General features: G+C 44.3%; 2 protein-coding genes across 2 annotated transcripts in view; both read right to left on the bottom strand.

Annotated features, from left to right (window-relative positions):
* Positions 1-2010: 2010 nt before the first annotated feature.
* LOC120033566 (pituitary tumor-transforming gene 1 protein-interacting protein-like) lies at positions 2011-7404 on the bottom strand. The gene is made up of 7 exons (XM_038979967.1): positions 7201-7404; positions 6330-6382; positions 5837-5945; positions 5635-5737; positions 4070-4135; positions 3567-3613; positions 2011-3422 (listed from the first exon to the last, which is right to left on the bottom strand). The coding sequence occupies exons 1-7, from the start codon at positions 7289-7291 to the stop codon at positions 3385-3387; spliced, it is 507 nt and encodes a 168-aa protein (XP_038835895.1). The 5' UTR covers positions 7292-7404; the 3' UTR covers positions 2011-3384.
* A 1451-nt stretch (positions 7405-8855) lies between these two features.
* Positions 8856-16430, bottom strand: part of LOC120033232 (unconventional myosin-X-like) — a 44733-nt gene continuing 37158 nt past the window's right edge. The window contains 12 exon segments of the mRNA XM_038979512.1: positions 8856-10918; positions 11200-11391; positions 11489-11662; positions 11963-12280; positions 12526-12649; positions 12722-12858; positions 13253-13460; positions 14225-14373; positions 14675-14823; positions 15069-15350; positions 15473-15667; positions 16105-16247. Of these exon segments, the coding sequence (XP_038835440.1) occupies positions 10814-10918; positions 11200-11391; positions 11489-11662; positions 11963-12280; positions 12526-12649; positions 12722-12858; positions 13253-13460; positions 14225-14373; positions 14675-14823; positions 15069-15350; positions 15473-15667; positions 16105-16247 (2176 nt within the window). The 3' untranslated portion in view covers positions 8856-10813.

Genomic DNA, 16430 nt, shown 5'->3' on the forward strand with positions numbered 1-16430 from the left:
AAATGATATCAAGCCAAATCTTCCATCTTCATCATCATCGACCTGGCCAAGGCTTTCGACTCTGTCAATCACAATATTCTTATCGGCAGACTCAATAGCCTCGGTTTTTCTGATGACTGCCTCGCCTGGTTCACCAACTACTTCTCAGACAGAGTTCAGTGTGTCAAATCGGAGGGCATGTTGTCTGGTCCTCTGGCAATCTCTATGGGGGTACCACAGGGTTCAATTCTCGGGCCGACTCTTTTCTCTGTATATATCAATGATGTTGCTCTTGCTGCGGGCGATTCCCTGATCCACCTCTACGCAGACGACACCATTCTGTATACTTCTGGCCCTTCCTTGGACACTGTTAACTAACCTCCAGACGAGCTTCAATGCCATACAACACTCCTTCCGTGGCCTCCAACTGCTCTTAAACGCTAGTAAAACCAAATGCATGCTTTTCAACCGTTCGCTGCCTGCACCCGCCCGACTAGCATCACCACCCTGGAAGGTTCCGACCTAGAATATGTGGACATCTATAAATACCTAGGTGTCTGGCTGTAAACTCTCCTTCCAGACTCATATTAAACATCTCCAATCCAAAATCAAATCTAGAATCGGCTTTCTATTTCGCAACAAAGCCTCCTTCAATCACGCCGCCAAACTTACCCTCGTAAAACTGACTATCCTACCGATCCTTGACTTCGGCGATGTCATCTACAAAATAACTTCCAATACTCTACTCAGCAAACTAGATGCAGTTTATCATAGTGCCATCCGTTTTGTTACTAAAACACCTTATACCACCCACCACTGCGACCTGTATGCTCTAGTCGCCAGACCCACTGGCTCCAGGTCATCTATAAGTCCATGCTAGGTAAAGCTCCGCCTTATCTCACTTCACTGGTCACGATAACAACACCCACCCGTAGCACGCGCTCCAGCAGGTATATCTCACTGATCATCCCCAAAGCCAACACCTCATTTGGCCGCCTTTCCTTCCAGTTCTCTGCTGCCTGTGACTGGAACGAATTGCAAAAATCGCTGAAGTTGGAGACTTTTATTTCCCTCACCAACTTTAAACATCTGCTATCTGAGCAGCTAACCGATCGCTGCAGCTGTACATAGTCCATCTGTAAATAGCCCACCCAATTTACCTACCACATCCCCATACTGTTTTTATTTATTTACTTTTCTGCTCTTTTGCACACCAGTATCTCTACTTGCACATGATCATCTGATGATTTACCACTCCAGTGTTAATCTGCTAAATTGTAATTATTCGCTCCTATGGCCTATTTATTGCCTACCTCCTCATGCCTTTTGCACACAATGTATATAGACTCTTTTTTTTCCTACTGTGTTATTGACTTGTTTATTGTTTACTCCATGTGTAACTCTGTGTTGTTGTCTGTTCACACTGCTATACTTTATCTTGGCCAGGTCGCAGTTGTAAATGAGAACTTGTTCTCAACTAGCCTACCTGGTTAAATAAAGGTGAAATAAAAAATAAATAAAAAATAATGGTAAGAGAAATGGGGTGTATTCATTACAGAACCAAATAGAAGCAAACTGAGAGTGGGAGGGAGGGGGGTTGGGGGGGGGGGGGGGCATGGCTTTTGATGACCAGTCGGGGGCGCTCCAACTCAACATGTAATTTCTCTCTTAAGGGAGAAAGGGAAGGATTGGAATGGGTAGGGATCGAGGCCTGGGTTTACATTCCAGTGATTCTCTCTGTGGCTCTGCTCATAGAAAATGCTTGATTAAAGAGTATACGTATCCTTGATAAAAATAGTATATAGAGATTAAGAATTGAGGATTGAGTCAGAACTGCATGAATTCCTGTTTATTCACATCTCTACTATTATTGATGTTACGCTCACTGGTCTGATATGGTTGTTGTAGGTTTCTCACTATGAGGTAGAGGTTATAGGAGTTGATAAGATCCAAAGAGAGACAAGTCTTACATAGTGGAAAGCTTTATTTTAGTAAAAATAGATTTGTTCAATCAACAGACAAAGGGTCGTTTATTACACAACTAGACATTAATAAAAAGTTGATTCATTTGGCCAGACAAGATTCTAACTGAAGTAGCTGGTGTCTGTAATGAGAAAGCTGTCACAGGTAGAAATATATTACTTAGATCTGACATTCTTTGTCTCATTTTACAAGGTGTGTACATTTCTATCTGCAATTCTGAGCATTCAACTCTTCTGAATAGCCTCCTATATTTAGCTTTTTGGGCAACCTGACCAAATTCACATAGAAATGTGAGTTATAGATCTGTGACTCTTTGAAAGCAAGTTTAAGAAGCAGCAGATCTGTGGTATGTGTGTTATTTCTATGCTTACCGTATGTAAAATATATTTCACAGCTGTTTAGATGGTACAATGATTCTCTAAACTATACTTGCTTGTTTTGTCGCAAACTGAAATAAGGTGAACTATTCATATTTTAGCAAGCAGTAAATGGCGGAGGGATTTCTGCATAGTGCATCATTAAGTACAATTCTGGTTTAAATTAGAAAAACAATACATCTATACAAGTTTATTGTTTGATGGAGTACATTTCTGATAGATCACCATCAGATAAATATACATGGAAAAAGGTCAACATAGATAAGGTCAACTTTTCTGGAGTGCATCTTCTCATTCAAGTAGAGCATAGGTAAGATCTCCTACAACCAAGTAGTAACCCTCAAGTACCATCATCATTATGAATTTGTAATACAGTAGTAGTCACAGGCGGTAGATATATAAGGTATAAATAAGGTACATTTCTAAGGCTACTGCACTTGTCCACTGCTCTCACATAGTCTGCACTGCAAGACATGTTCTGCACTGCACCACTCACCAAGCAGCATAGAACTTGTTCTAGCTAAGCATTCGTAGAATACTTTGTTCATTACATTCAACACAATGTTTAATGACCTGTATTACATGGGCAGATAATGTTGTATAACAGGTTGTCCCAAAACTTTGATCTAAGGCCAGTTTCATGTATTCTCCTCAAAACGGTTAAAGATATTGAACGGGATCTTAAGCACTTACAATATGTTACGATTTTGTACGAATTGGAATTCATTACATCATACGAATTGCAGGAAATATATATATTTTTTTGCAGGACATAACTTATCATCATACGAAATAAGTGATGTGGTGCACAATATTTGGTGACTCGTTTTGGCTTGTGAGCGCGCTACATTCAAAACTACGGTCTGAAATTATACAAATCCTTTAAAATGCCTCTAAGACTTATGATGAATGGTTTAGGGCAGGGTAAGCTGAGCATAGAACAGTCAGTAAGGTTAACCGTCCTTAGGGGAGAGGGGTTGGGTTGGTTGAAAGGTCAGAAGTGAAGAGGAAGGCAGGCAGTTGATAGTAGTGTCCAAATATCAGCTCAGGAGAATTTGGAGTACGGGTTGGACCCACTGAGACCTGGAAGGAGAGAGAGAGAGGCAGAGATAGAGGGAGGAAAAGAAGGAGTTACAGATCATCTTTCATATTAAATTCCATCAGAGTAGTGATGGTGTTTTTCCACAGACAGGAGTGGCGTTTGTGTGCGTGTATTTCAAGTCGTACCATATTTCGTTCTGATTTCGTCATGCCTCATCTTCATCTCTGCCTTTCTATTAACAAAGACAACCAGCTGGTTAGACACACACTTCGTATTTTAAGAGGACTGCACAACCTTTCAGACCAGCCAGGTAGGTAAGAAGTCATGAATAGAGCACAAACCGGTTTGGGCGGTTAGCTTGGCTGTGACGTATGTAAAGGTTTGTTCCAGTCATGCTTTTGTGTCACTCCGGCTGTAACTGATATGAAACTAACAAAATAAACTTGGGGCATTGTTCTGATCGCAGTCACATTGTCAGAGACAAACTAAGGTCAAATACAGCACACACAGGGCTTGACTGGGTAACGTTTACCATATCTCCCTGTGGAATTTGTTGTAGGCCAGCTGAACACACACACAGCCATGTAAATACTGACTCTTAGAATAACGAAACACTTTGTTTAGTTGCAAATTGCTTCACATACATAGAGAAATACGCAGATGTTCGTGTGCCATGATGACGTCTTACCTCTCTTCCTGCTTTCCCTTCATCTTATTGGTCCGTCTCTCCATCTTGGCATCGAACCTCGTAGACCTGACACACACACACATTAGGGCAGATAAGTACTTATACATGTGCCTGGAGGTCAGTCCATGGGGTAGGTCAGTGTGTGTGTGTGTGAAGAATTACACACTTTAGTTGACCACGGCAAAGCAAACACACACTACACAGTTGAGGCCAAATATATAGGCACCCTTGCACTAAATTATTCCCTATTTCTTTTAAAATAAATTGAAAAAAACATTGATATTGGATTTGACATTGCAGAGACAATTACATTTTTGCAAACCTAAGTTGAGAATTTTTATTAAGAAAATAAAGACAAATGGCAGCTCCTAAATTGGAGCTAGTACTTGGTTGGACAGCCTTTGGCCAAGATAACTGCAGACAAACGCTTCTTGAAGCCATCAATGAACTTGCTGCAACTTTCTACTGGCATTTGGCCCACTTTTCAGCAGCAAATTGTTCCAATACTTAAATGTTTGAGGGGTTCCCTCCAACTACTAATCTCGCCATAGGTTTTGGATGTGATTCAGTTCTGGACTCTTGTCTGACATGTGGGAGATTTGATAATGCTGTGGGGTTGCTTTGCTGCGTCTGGTCCTGGGGGCCTTGAACGTGTGCAAGGCATAATGAAATCAGCAGATTATCAGGTGTTTTGTTCAACCCAGTGTCCAAAAACTGAGTCTCCATTGAATGTTGTGGGTCTTCCAGCAGGACAACGACCCCAAAGATGAAAAAACACCCAGGAATGGTTCAAGAAGAGATGCTGGAATGTTCGGGAGTGGCCAGCCAAGAGTCCAGATTTGAATCTCATCCAAAACCTATGGAGAGATCTGAAAACATCAGTTGAGGGGGGCACCCCTCAAACATAGAAGATTTAGAGCAGTTTTCTGCTGAAAAGTGGGTTACATCATTGATGGCTACAAGACACCTTTGTCTTCAGTTACCTTGGCCAAAGGCTGTGCAACCAAGTATTAGCTCCGGAGTGCCAATAATTGAGTTAAGGCCATTTGTCTTTATTTTCTAAATTAAAATTGTCAACTTAAGTTTACAAAAATACAATTGGTTCTGCAATGTTGAAAATCTAATAAGGTGTGAAGACCAGATGTTTTTATTTGTTACTTATTTTAGAAGGGGACACACACACATGTACATGTACACACATCATGTTTTAGTTGTATTGTTTATTATTTTGTTTTTGTATTGTTTGTATATCTTTCTATTTTAAATTTGTGTTACTGGTTTTGTTTATCACTGTTTCGTTACTTGTCATGTTTTGTGGACCTCAGGAAGAAACGCTTCTGCTTTGGCAAAAGCTAATGGGGATCTGAATAAACAAATAAGAAATAGCAACTTATTTAAGAAAAGAGCATGGGTGCCAGTATATTTAGCCAAAACTGTATATAAATACACTCTAGCAGTCAATGATAATATAAAAATAAAATAATATCATCCCAAACCGAGATGTGTTTTGGAAACAGATGACACAAATCAACAACGTGTGAGTGTGTGTGTTATAAGCACTATACCCGATGTGTTCACACTTGCAGCAGCAGAAGAGGCAGACCAGGAAGGCGATGATAATGACTCCACCCACCACCGCCATGGCGATGATCAATGACTGGAAGTTCACTGACACACACAATCAACATTAGTTCCTACTCCAGCAGAGGTGTGTGTGTGTGTGTGTGTGTGTGTGTGTGTGTGTGTGTGTGTGTGTGTGTGTGTTACCCCAGCAGCGTCCCCAGCGTGCATCGTTGAGGGGGCAGAGGGCGTGCGAGGGGAGGATGGTGTTGACTGGGTACGTGATACACAACTTAGTCTTCTGACACCACAGGCACTGTGACACAAACACACACACACACACATACACAGGTCAACATAACACAAATATATGTGGACTATGAATGGGTAGGGGTTTCAGGATTGGCAGGGATAGAGTTCACAATGCCAAGGATGGAGGGATGCAGAGAGAGAAATGAGGGCAGAGAGAGGTGTGTATTCAGTTTGTCCCCCAACCTGTCTGACAGGTGTGGAGGGTGGAGCTGATATGCTGATTCATGTGCAACAGAAAACATTTGTGACCCTGTTATTCCCATGAGCAAGAGGTATAGCGAAGTAAACCGGACCAGTTAGACCAATGAGCAGGAGGTATAGGGATGGAATCAGGACCAGGAAACCCAAAGTGTGCCTGACTCGCATGCCAGACTAATCCCAGACTCACCGTCACAATCGTTAGACATTCCTCACAGTTTGTTCCATTCTTAGTCTCACACACTGAGCGAGGGAGAGAAAACAGGTTGATTTAGGGGGGGAAAACATTAGATCCGTAGTTCATAACATACTAAACAACTGCAGTTAGAGACAGTAATAAAGCCTTCTCACTGGCAGCAAGACCTAGCCTACGGTAGAGATTTCCATTTGTTGTTTGACTGTATGATTCCACAGAATTCTTTGTGTACATTCTGTTAGTTCTATGGCTCCAGATAAGAAGGGGAAGCCTGGTAGTCTGATTTCTATGGGGCTAAAAGGCTGAAGGATTCTTCCAAGACAGGGAACAGGTGTCTCTTTGGACACTAACTGGTTTCACCCAAACACTTAAACAGTTAAATGGGCCAGCCAGTCACGATTAGAGCTACCGAAATGTGTCTGAGAAGGAACTGAAAACACTCCAACGTTCCTGCTAAAAGGTTTCAGTTACACAAGCATTTAGCAGAAACCATGAGACAACTCCCTAAGAGTGAATAGGCCAAATATGTTACCAATGTACCAAGACACTTGAAATTAAAGAGCCATTATCTGAATATAATAATATACATGTTAAGGTTGATGAAAGTCTAAATTACATAATTATAAAGGAACTGAAAACAAGCATTGTCATTTTGTGTTTTACCTAAAGGCAAAGTCACTGTGAAATATGTTACAATGTGAAATCGGGGAAATTCTGGTTTGATAACTTTTCGGTGATTAACGTCATAGACTAACTAGAGCCAACAGAATGAACTATAATTTCATGTCATATAGATCAAAATAATCTATAAGCGACAATAAATCAATGGTTAAGAAAAACAACAAAAGAAGTGTCACTGACTCACCTAGGCTAGGTGCGGCAGTTTGCGCGAACACAGCGACTAAACCGAAGAGTAGCAGAACAGCAGGTAGGCCTACTAAACTCCTCAAATCCATCTTTTATTGAAACTTTTAAATCCAAACTCTGGCAGTAAAATATCCCGTCGTCTATGGCTTTACTCTTGAGTTTAAAAAGTTGTCTTATTTCAGTAACAACACGGAGAAATTAAGGCAACCCGTTTAAAGAAAATAAACCCTTGAAGTGCTGTTGAGGCAAAAAGGTCTGTCCTCCTTTCTCCCTGCGCGCGCCCAACCAATGACAGGTGGAATTAGGGCGACCACATGTCCCAGAATACGGGACAGTCCCGAATGTTGGCCGTTTGTCTGATGTCCCGTATTTTATCAACAAATTAATACACCACTCATTTACCAACAAAGTTAGATTTGTTGCGTATTTCAGTCAGACTTCCTATTAATTTGATGATAATTGACATTTCGAACTGTCTGCCAGAAACATGTATTCATGTAGGCTGCACTGCCCCGCAAAAACATTCCGTTGTCCCGCATTTGTGTATTTTGAATATAGACCATTATGTGGTCATCCTAGCTGAAATAGAACAATCGTGTCAGCTGTGTGCGCGTGCATAAACGGGTACCTGCGTGCGTGCGCGTATAGAAGAGAAGACTGGACAATTTCCGATAATTTATTAAAGCAGAAGTTTGTAAAGCCAGTTACAAATAAAAAAAGAACAACAACTATTTTCTCTCTCTTTCTCAGTTTTCTCTCAAAACAATCACAATGTTTCAATATATAATGATAATAATTAATATGAACCTTAACAGATTACAGTCAGGCCCTGCTCTGGCCGCCTGCGGCTGGAAAAGGACCCCGGTATAGAGATTGCTCATAGACACAGATCTAGGATCAGCTTACCCTTACCATTTGGGTGTGAAATGCAAAACTGACCTTAGATCACAGGAGGTTGGTGGCACCTTAATTGGGGAGGACGGGCATGTGGTAATGGAGCAAAATCAATGGAATGGTATCAAATACATCAAACACATGGTTTCCATGTGTTTAATGCTATTCCTTTTGCTCAGTTCCAGACATTATTATGAGCCTTCTTCCCCTCAGCAACCTCCACTGCCTTAGATCAGTGTCAAGAGGCAACTTCATCTTACTCTGTGTACTAGCCGTGTGAGAGGCAGGGCCATAGAAAGAGAATACCTAGATAGGACACAGTCCCGAATTTCACTGGATTTGATGATAATTGACATTCCAACCTGTCTGCCAAAAACATGTATTTATGTATGCTACACTGGCACGCAAATATTGGATTTTTCAGTCATTCCAAATGGTCCACTGGAACACAGGATGGAATGTTGTTCTGAATTGGAATGTCCTTTCCAGTAATTCTGATTCTATAGACTGGTCCTCCAGGGGGCTGTGGCCCACAAGCAGTGACGACAGTCAGAAACAAACAAAATTCCCATGTTCCTAGAATTCTCATATTCCAACTTTTCCTATTTCCTAGATGCATACCTCCTCAATGTGTGAACTTCTCTTCTTTCACAGAATTCCATACTGCAACCATATCCCCTCCCTCTGCAATAATTATAACAAATAAATACCCCATCCTCCCCTCTCCCTCCCTTCCTCCATTCCCAAACTCTTCCCCATTTAAAATCACAATCACAACACCATTCTCTTATAAAGGTTATCCAGATACATAATACTCTTATTTCTCAACAACACACTTTCTTTCTTTTCTTCATATGGTTCCCTTCTTCCCTCGGTGTGGTAGTTCGTTAGTCACTTGCATTATGACACAGATACACACGCTCACGGTAGCGTTCCAAACACAGCACTGCAGGAGGGGAGACACTGGGAACGTACAGTACACTAGTCACATGACTTAAAACAGGTTCTATTCACACATGAACTAGAGAACAGTCACATAGCGTAGAAGCAGAATGGGTAGAGGAGACAAGACTAGATTCCTTATGTTTTTTTAAAAGTACCCACCGATATGGAAACGTGAGCCAGAAGGTTGATACGAAGGCTACATTTCACTAGAGCACAGAGAAACGCATGTAGGCAACCATCCCAAACCGCCCTACCAATATGGCCGCCGCGACTGACTCTACCCATTCTACATCAAGAAGTGAAACCCCTCTATATCGCTGTGATTTAGTCAGATGGCACTGCTAGTGAATAAGGGTGCGTTGGCATATTAGACATACAGCAGTGAATATCTCTGTTCATTCGCATTTAGTTTACACATACAATAAATTAATCAAATGGCATTTATAATGGTATTTATATACATACAGTACAGTGGCCACCAAAATCTATCTAGGGTTCCTATGAGGTGCGATATACAAAAACGATAAGTGTTTGATTAGTGTATGTGTAGGTTGGACATGAATATGTTATATATGTGATGTTCATAGTAGACATATTATAGGAGAAAGCTCTCTCAATCTTCCTTGGTTGATCTTGTAGTCCACTTTTGTCACTCTTAGCATCATTCTCTCCTCCAGACCTCTCCACACCCACGGAGCTTCCCCCCCAGACTGAGCCAGACAGCTACCCCTTGAAAGAGCCTCTGAGTCAGGATGATTCCGGGGAGAGGGCCCTGGATGGGCCTCCAGCTCTGGTTCTCTTGAGGGGGTTTGTGTGAGGTCACTTCCTTTGACCATATGTGATGTCACTTCCTTTGACACAGGAAGTAAGTACTGTGCAGTCTGATGAAGAAGGGACCTGATTTTCCATTTGACCCCGAGATGAAAACACAGTCCTTTATCTCAGTCACCACGGTAACAGCAGATGAACAAGAGAGTGAGTGAGAGAAAGAGAGAGGAAAGGAAGCAAGCAAGCAACAGAGAATAAATTAACACTTAACTGTAAAGAGAGGCGAAATGGGACACACAGACAGAGAAAAAGAGAGTTTCATCAACTGGGGGGAGAGAGGGTAAGAGACAGAGGAAGGAAGATAGAAATAGTAACAGGCTTCATTTGATCTCTCCTAGCCGGCAGTGTGTCGTGACTGCGACTAGGGGTGTGTGGGGTGTGTTATCGGGGTGGAGAAGGGGGCGACGGAGCTTTGCGGGTGGTATGGTTTGACTGGGCTATTGTGCTTGTCGTTGGTATGGGTTTGGTCCAGAGAGAACAGAGAGAGAGGGATGACAGAGGAGAGAGAGAGATTAGAGATGTATATAAAAGGAGTAATAGAGATATTTAGATGAAGTAAGGTTGAGTTAGAATGTGCTCGCTGGACCTGCTGTCTGTAAGACAGTGACATGCAGGGTAACTGGGGGTTGGGATATGCTGGAGTTGTCCTCCCCAAAATGGGTAATTTTCCATGCTCATTGTTAACGAACAGATATTTAACCCAATCCACCCAATTCTCAAGTCTAGAATAGTTAGCTGCAGTGTCCATCCCCCTTTCGCTTTGTGAAATCGGATGCCATTTTAGATCCCTCACTGTCCACTGTTTTGTGGTTACCCCTCTCCAAGATCAGCCGACTCCACCAAAAAAACAACCGTCCGACCAATCCGTGGATTGTATCCACTTCCTGCCTCTCTCTGATAGGCCTGTACTGTTGAATGGAGGGCTCTGATTGGCTGCTGGTTGATCACCTGACGAAGGCGCTGGCGACGCTGGAGACAGACATGATGCTGCAGCGTTTCTTCACCATCATGTTGATGTAGGCTTTCATGATCTTAGCAATCTCCATCACCTGCATAGAGAGAGAGAGAGAGAGAGAGAGAGAGAGAGAGAGAGAGAGAGAGAGAGAGAGAGAGAGAGAGAGAGAGAGAGAGAGAGATAGAGAGAGAGATAGAGAGATAGAGAGTTGGATAACATCAGTGTTTGTGTTTGTGCAGTGTGCAGTATATTCCTGATTTATTCTTCCATTGTGTGAGGTTGTTTTTGTTGTGACTGTCTGATACATGCGTGTGTGTGTGTGTTTCAGAGTAAGTGTGTGTGTGTGTGTGTGTTTCAGAATATGTGTGTGTTTACCAATGGAGTGTGGAAGAACAAGTCGTTGCCGTCGACAGTGATCTGGTAGGTGCAGGGTTGTGGAGCTCCAAAGAAGGTGATCTGCTCATACTGGAACGTCTGCAGAGGTTTGGGTTCCCCTCTCTTATACACAGACAGGTTGTCAGCACTCACACCCAGCCACAGGTCATGGGGAAAACCTCCTTCCTTACACTGCAGGGGAGAGAGAGGGAGGGGAGGAGGAGAGGGAGGGGAGGATGAGATAGATGTAAAACACAAAGGTCCACACACAAAACACACACACACACACCTCCACGTCGAACAGTGTAGAGCCATATCCGGGCCACTCTTTGACGATGGACATGTATTTGAGCAGAGCCTGGTGCTGGGGGAGTCCCTGTAACTTGGTCCATTTATCCAGAACATGGGCTCTGGTGGCCGATGTCTCCTCCTTCACCCACATCTCTACCTGCTGCCCCTCTTCCTCCTGGACAGGATTACAATCATATTTATCAATCTATCAATCAATTTATTCAATCAATCAATTAACCAACAAATCAATCAATCCTAAACCTAATCAGAGGCGATAGGGTAAGATATCTCTGTATGGAATATGCGATGCCCCAGTCAATAGAGGATAATGTGTGATTTACGAGAGGCGCCATCTCTAGGACATATTGACAACTACAGCTAGGAAAAATATTGCAATGGTGATGTCAGCATGTGCATGTGTGTATGCATGTTTTATGCAAATGCTTTGTGTGTTTGTGTGTGTGCCCATCGCCACCTTCTGTTTCTTCAGCGAGCCCGTCTTGAAGCTGCGCCTCAGACTTCCATCCAGGAAGCTGGGGGTTCTCCTTCTATCCTGCCCGTCCCCCTTGACACTTCCCACCTGCCCTCCTCCCTCTCCTCCTGCCGCGCCTCCCTGTTTGGTGGAGTGGAAGATGCGCGAGCGGAGGCGCCCCATTGGGTAAACACTACCGAGGCTCCACCCAGCGCGGCTGGCCCCGTCTCCATGGAGATACTGCAGCCGTAAAGCGGCTAGCTGCTGCAAAGTTTCCTCTGGGGCCGGGAAGTGACCACTGATCAGAGACTCATGGGCCTGAAGGGAGGAGGGAGGAGGGGGTGTCGAAAGGGGGGAGAGAGGGAGGGGGAGAGTGAGAGAGAGACATTTATTGAAATTGAGTGAGACGGAGTAGGACAAGGAGTGTGTGTGTATGTGTGTATGTGTGTCTGTGTGTCTGTGTGTGTGTGTGTGTGTGTGTGTGTGTGTGTGTGTGTGTGTGTGTGTGTGTGTGTGTGTGTGTGTGTGTGTGTGTGTGTGTGTGTGTGTGTGTGTGTACTCACCTGCTCAAACATGAAGGCAAATTCCACCCCCTCCTTAGGCATGCTCTCCATGTCGAGGAAACAGTAAAGTTTAAAATAGAGTCTCCACTGTCCTTCCTCCTCCTCCTCCTCAGTCCCTGACAGCCTAGAATACACACAGATAGGGTTAGCAACACACACACACACACGCTCACACACACACTCACACATTACGTACCTCTCAAACTTGGCGAGGACGTCAGCCACGATGACCCTGCTCTCCAGAGCTCGGTCCGTCACCTTGTTGTGCTCAAACAGAGAGAACAGATTCCTACTGTCCTCCATGGCCAGGCCGCGGATCAACTTCTCCACAACCTACACACACACACACAGTGTGAAAAACCCAGCAGCGTTGCAGTTCTTGACACAAACCGGTGCGCCTGGGACCTACTACCATACCCCGTTCAAAGGCATTTAAATCTTTTTCCTTGCCCATTCACCCTCTGAATGGCACACATACACAATCCATGTCTCAATTGTCTTAAGGCTTAAAAATCCTTCTTTAACCCGTCTCCTCCCCTTCATCTACACTGATTGAAGTGGATTTAACAAGTGACATCAAGAAGGGATCATAGCTTTCACCTGGATTCACCTGGTCATTCAATGTCAAGGAAAGAGCAGGTGTTCTTAATGTTTTGTACAGTCAGTGTATGTCTCGGGCACCGCGCATGTTTGTATACCCTATGTCTCTGGCAGAGTGTGTGTATACCTCTCCAGCGGTGGTGTGTGAATTGATGGAGATCTTGCAGGAGCCTCCTCCATGGCAGTAGACTGTAGTTGTCATCTCCTGCCTCACCAGTAGGGCCACGATCTCCTCCTGAGACGGAATAAAGTCCCTGGTCTTGGTCTTCTTCAGAGACTCATTGATAAAAGCAGAATAACGCTCAATCTCTGTGTTGGGGAAATGCTCTCGCACCCTGGGAGAACACACACAGAGTCAGTCATGATACACACACACATAATATACACACACACACTAATACAAATCTCTACACCTGTGATGGGTTCTGACTTCTAAAGTTGAAATATGAAATATTCTTGTTCATGGTACTGAGGGAGAGAGGGGAATGCAGAACGTTTTCTGTCAGGACATGTAATTGTTAGACATCAGGTATCCTTTGGAAAGGAGAAGGGCCATAGTCTAGTTTCAGTTGTTGGGTTGTAATTTGAAAGACTTGATACACCGGAAGTGAATGGTGGGGTCAGTTAAAGGTTGGATATGAGCCATGGGCTTGGAATGTTACTAAGCAAGGGAAAATGCAATCACATGGTTGCGGTCCCTGTAAGGGTGGATAGCTGTAGATTAGGGAGGAATGTGGGCTGAGGTCAGGTCCGGTCACATTTTAGGGAGAAGGAACAGTTTATTACCCACATCACTTAACTTCCTGCCTAGCAACAAATAAGTACTGTTTAGAGAAGAGGAGGAGACTTCACCTAAAGTAAGGTATATTTACTTGTTCTGGTGGGAACATGTCTTTGTCTGTTCAGCTGTTTGACCCATCAGGTGAATAAACTTGGTTTGAGCTTTTCCAAGTTGTCTGTTAGGTTCTAAATAAACCCAGTTAAAACTAACACCTGGGACACACACCCACCCACACACACACACACACACACGCACGCACGCACACACTCGCACACACTCACACAACACACACACACACGCACACACACACTCACACACCTTTTGAGGTGGAAGCGCAGGTATCTGAGGATGGTCCGGCTTGGGAGGAAGGTACAGCTCATACAGGTGAGGAGGTGCCAATGAGCCCGCTGATTGGGCTGATTGGGCTGAGGCACGTGATTGGTCTGCTTGATCACCTGACAGTATACCTGGAGAGAGCGGAAAGACAGTGTATGCGTATGCGCCTGTGTATGTATGTATGTGTGTGTGTGTGTGTGGCTGTATGTGCACTCTTAGAAAAGAGGGTTCCAAAAGCGTTCTTCAGCTGTCCCCATAAGATAACTATTTTTGGTTCCAGGTAGAACCATTTCGGGTTCCATGTGGAAAGGGTTCTACCTGGAACCAAAAAGGGTTCTTCAAAGGGTTCTATTATGGGGACACCTGAAGAACCCTTTAAGGTTCTAGATAGCACCTTTTTTTCTAAGAGTGTATGTGCCCATGTGTGTGTACCTCGTCTCGGAGAGGTCTCAGGTCCTGACAGGTCTGTAGTACCCCCCGTATAATAGGAACAGGGTCTGCCAGAGTCTCCATCTCCTGAAGAGAGTTAAACACTCGGATCGCTTCATCCTGAAGACTGGCATAGCCCTGCTGTCTCTGGACTGGAGGGGAGAGGAGGGGAGGGGGAGAGGAAAGGAGGGGGAGGAGAGGAAGGGATGGAGGGGGGAGAGGGAGAGAGGAAAGGAGGGAGGAGGGGGAGAGAAGGAAAGAAAAGTTATCGTCAAATCCATTCATGTTCAAGTCAGTGACAGTATCAGGAGGATTACCAGGAAGTGACAGTACAAGGAGGATTACCAGGAAGTGACAGTACCATGTTTATGATGCAGGCTGTATTGTGATGGTCCACTCTACTTACTGACTTCTCCGTAGGGTAGTGGCAGTAGGGGGGAGTGTAGAGGGTGCTGAGTGTATCTGAGGATGGGATTCCTCCTGTAGGTCTGCTCCACCGCCTCAGGGTTCAGACTGCTGTCCTTGATATCTCTGATGAGCTGTAGTGTCGGTGTTTCTATGGGTGTCTTGCTGTCTATCACTGCCTGTATGGCTGCTATCCATCTCAGAGCTTCATTCAGCATCTTGGTGTAGAGGCGATACGAGTGCTTCCTACCGTGCACTACGATGTTCCAGCACCCTACAAAAGACAACAAGCGCATCAGTATAGACCCTACCCCCCGATCCCCTACACCCTCCATTTCTTCCCTCTGACTCGCTCCTCCCTTCTCGTCCTATCTTTTCACTCCTTCCCTCTCTCACCTGTCTCTCTGTGCACTCGTTCCTCAGGTTGAAAGACAGAGCAGAGGGAGTTGAGGACGAGGGTTCCCATCTTGGAGGAGTTTCGCTCAGAGCTCTTGTAGTAATCCAGGGAGTTATGGTTTAACACGAACCAGCGTTTCTTCAGCTTCAGAACATTACTCTTAGTTCCTGTCTTCATCTCCTTCTGGAGCCAACCTAGGGGTAGGAGGGAGAGAGAGAGGAGAGAGAGAGAGAGAGGAGAATGATACAGAGAGAGGGAGATAAGAGCGAGAGAGAGAGGAGAGAGAGAGAGAGGAGAGAGGAGAGAGAGAGGAGAATGATACAGAGAGAGGGAGATAAGAGCGAGAGAGAGAGGAGAGTGATACAGAGAGAGAGATAGATAGAGAGAGAAGGAGATAGGAGAGAGAGAGCAAAGGTATCACTTGTGGGCCATCATACAATAACTGTGTGGTTGAGTTGTGTACCAGTGTTGTGTGTGGGTGTGTAATGAGTAACATTGTCTGAGACCTGAAGACTAACACGGTGCACAGTAGACCTATGTTCCAACTCAGTCAGACACACACGTGTGTGTATGTGAGTGTGTCTCTATGTGTGCCTCTGTGTGTGTCTCTGTGTGTGTGTGTGTTACCCACCCCTAACCAGGAACTCCTGTCCGTCTATCTTGGCGTCTCCTTTAGGTTTCTGCAGCAGGCTGATCCAGTGGTGCATCTCCTCTGGAGTGTCGGTGTTACAGTGGATCACACGGTTCGCTGTGATGATGACAAAGGAGTTGGGCCTGGGACACACACACACACACACACACACACACACACACACACACACACACACACACACACACACACACACACACACACACACACACACACACACACACACACACACACACACAAAGGTTAGATACCGATACATGACACACATCTCATTTATTATCCCAAACCATGTCAACCACAGTAACTAG

Source organism: Salvelinus namaycush, chromosome 40 (assembly GCF_016432855.1).
Source record: "Salvelinus namaycush isolate Seneca chromosome 40, SaNama_1.0, whole genome shotgun sequence".
NCBI lineage: Eukaryota > Metazoa > Chordata > Actinopteri > Salmoniformes > Salmonidae > Salvelinus > Salvelinus namaycush.

Bases quoted from the DNA above. Each gene is read 5' to 3' on its own strand.
- LOC120033566 (XM_038979967.1), bottom strand. From the start codon at position 7,291: ATGGATTTGAGGAGTTTAGTAGGCCTACCTGCTGTTCTGCTACTCTTC. The intron at 4,136-5,634 runs GTATAGTGCTTA...TGTGTGTGTCAG, and splicing joins TGCAAGTGTGAACACATCGG to GTCTACGAGGTTCGATGCCA. The intron at 3,423-3,566 runs GTACGACTTGAA...CTCTCCTTCCAG, and splicing joins CGAAATCAGAACGAAATATG to GTCTCAGTGGGTCCAACCCG.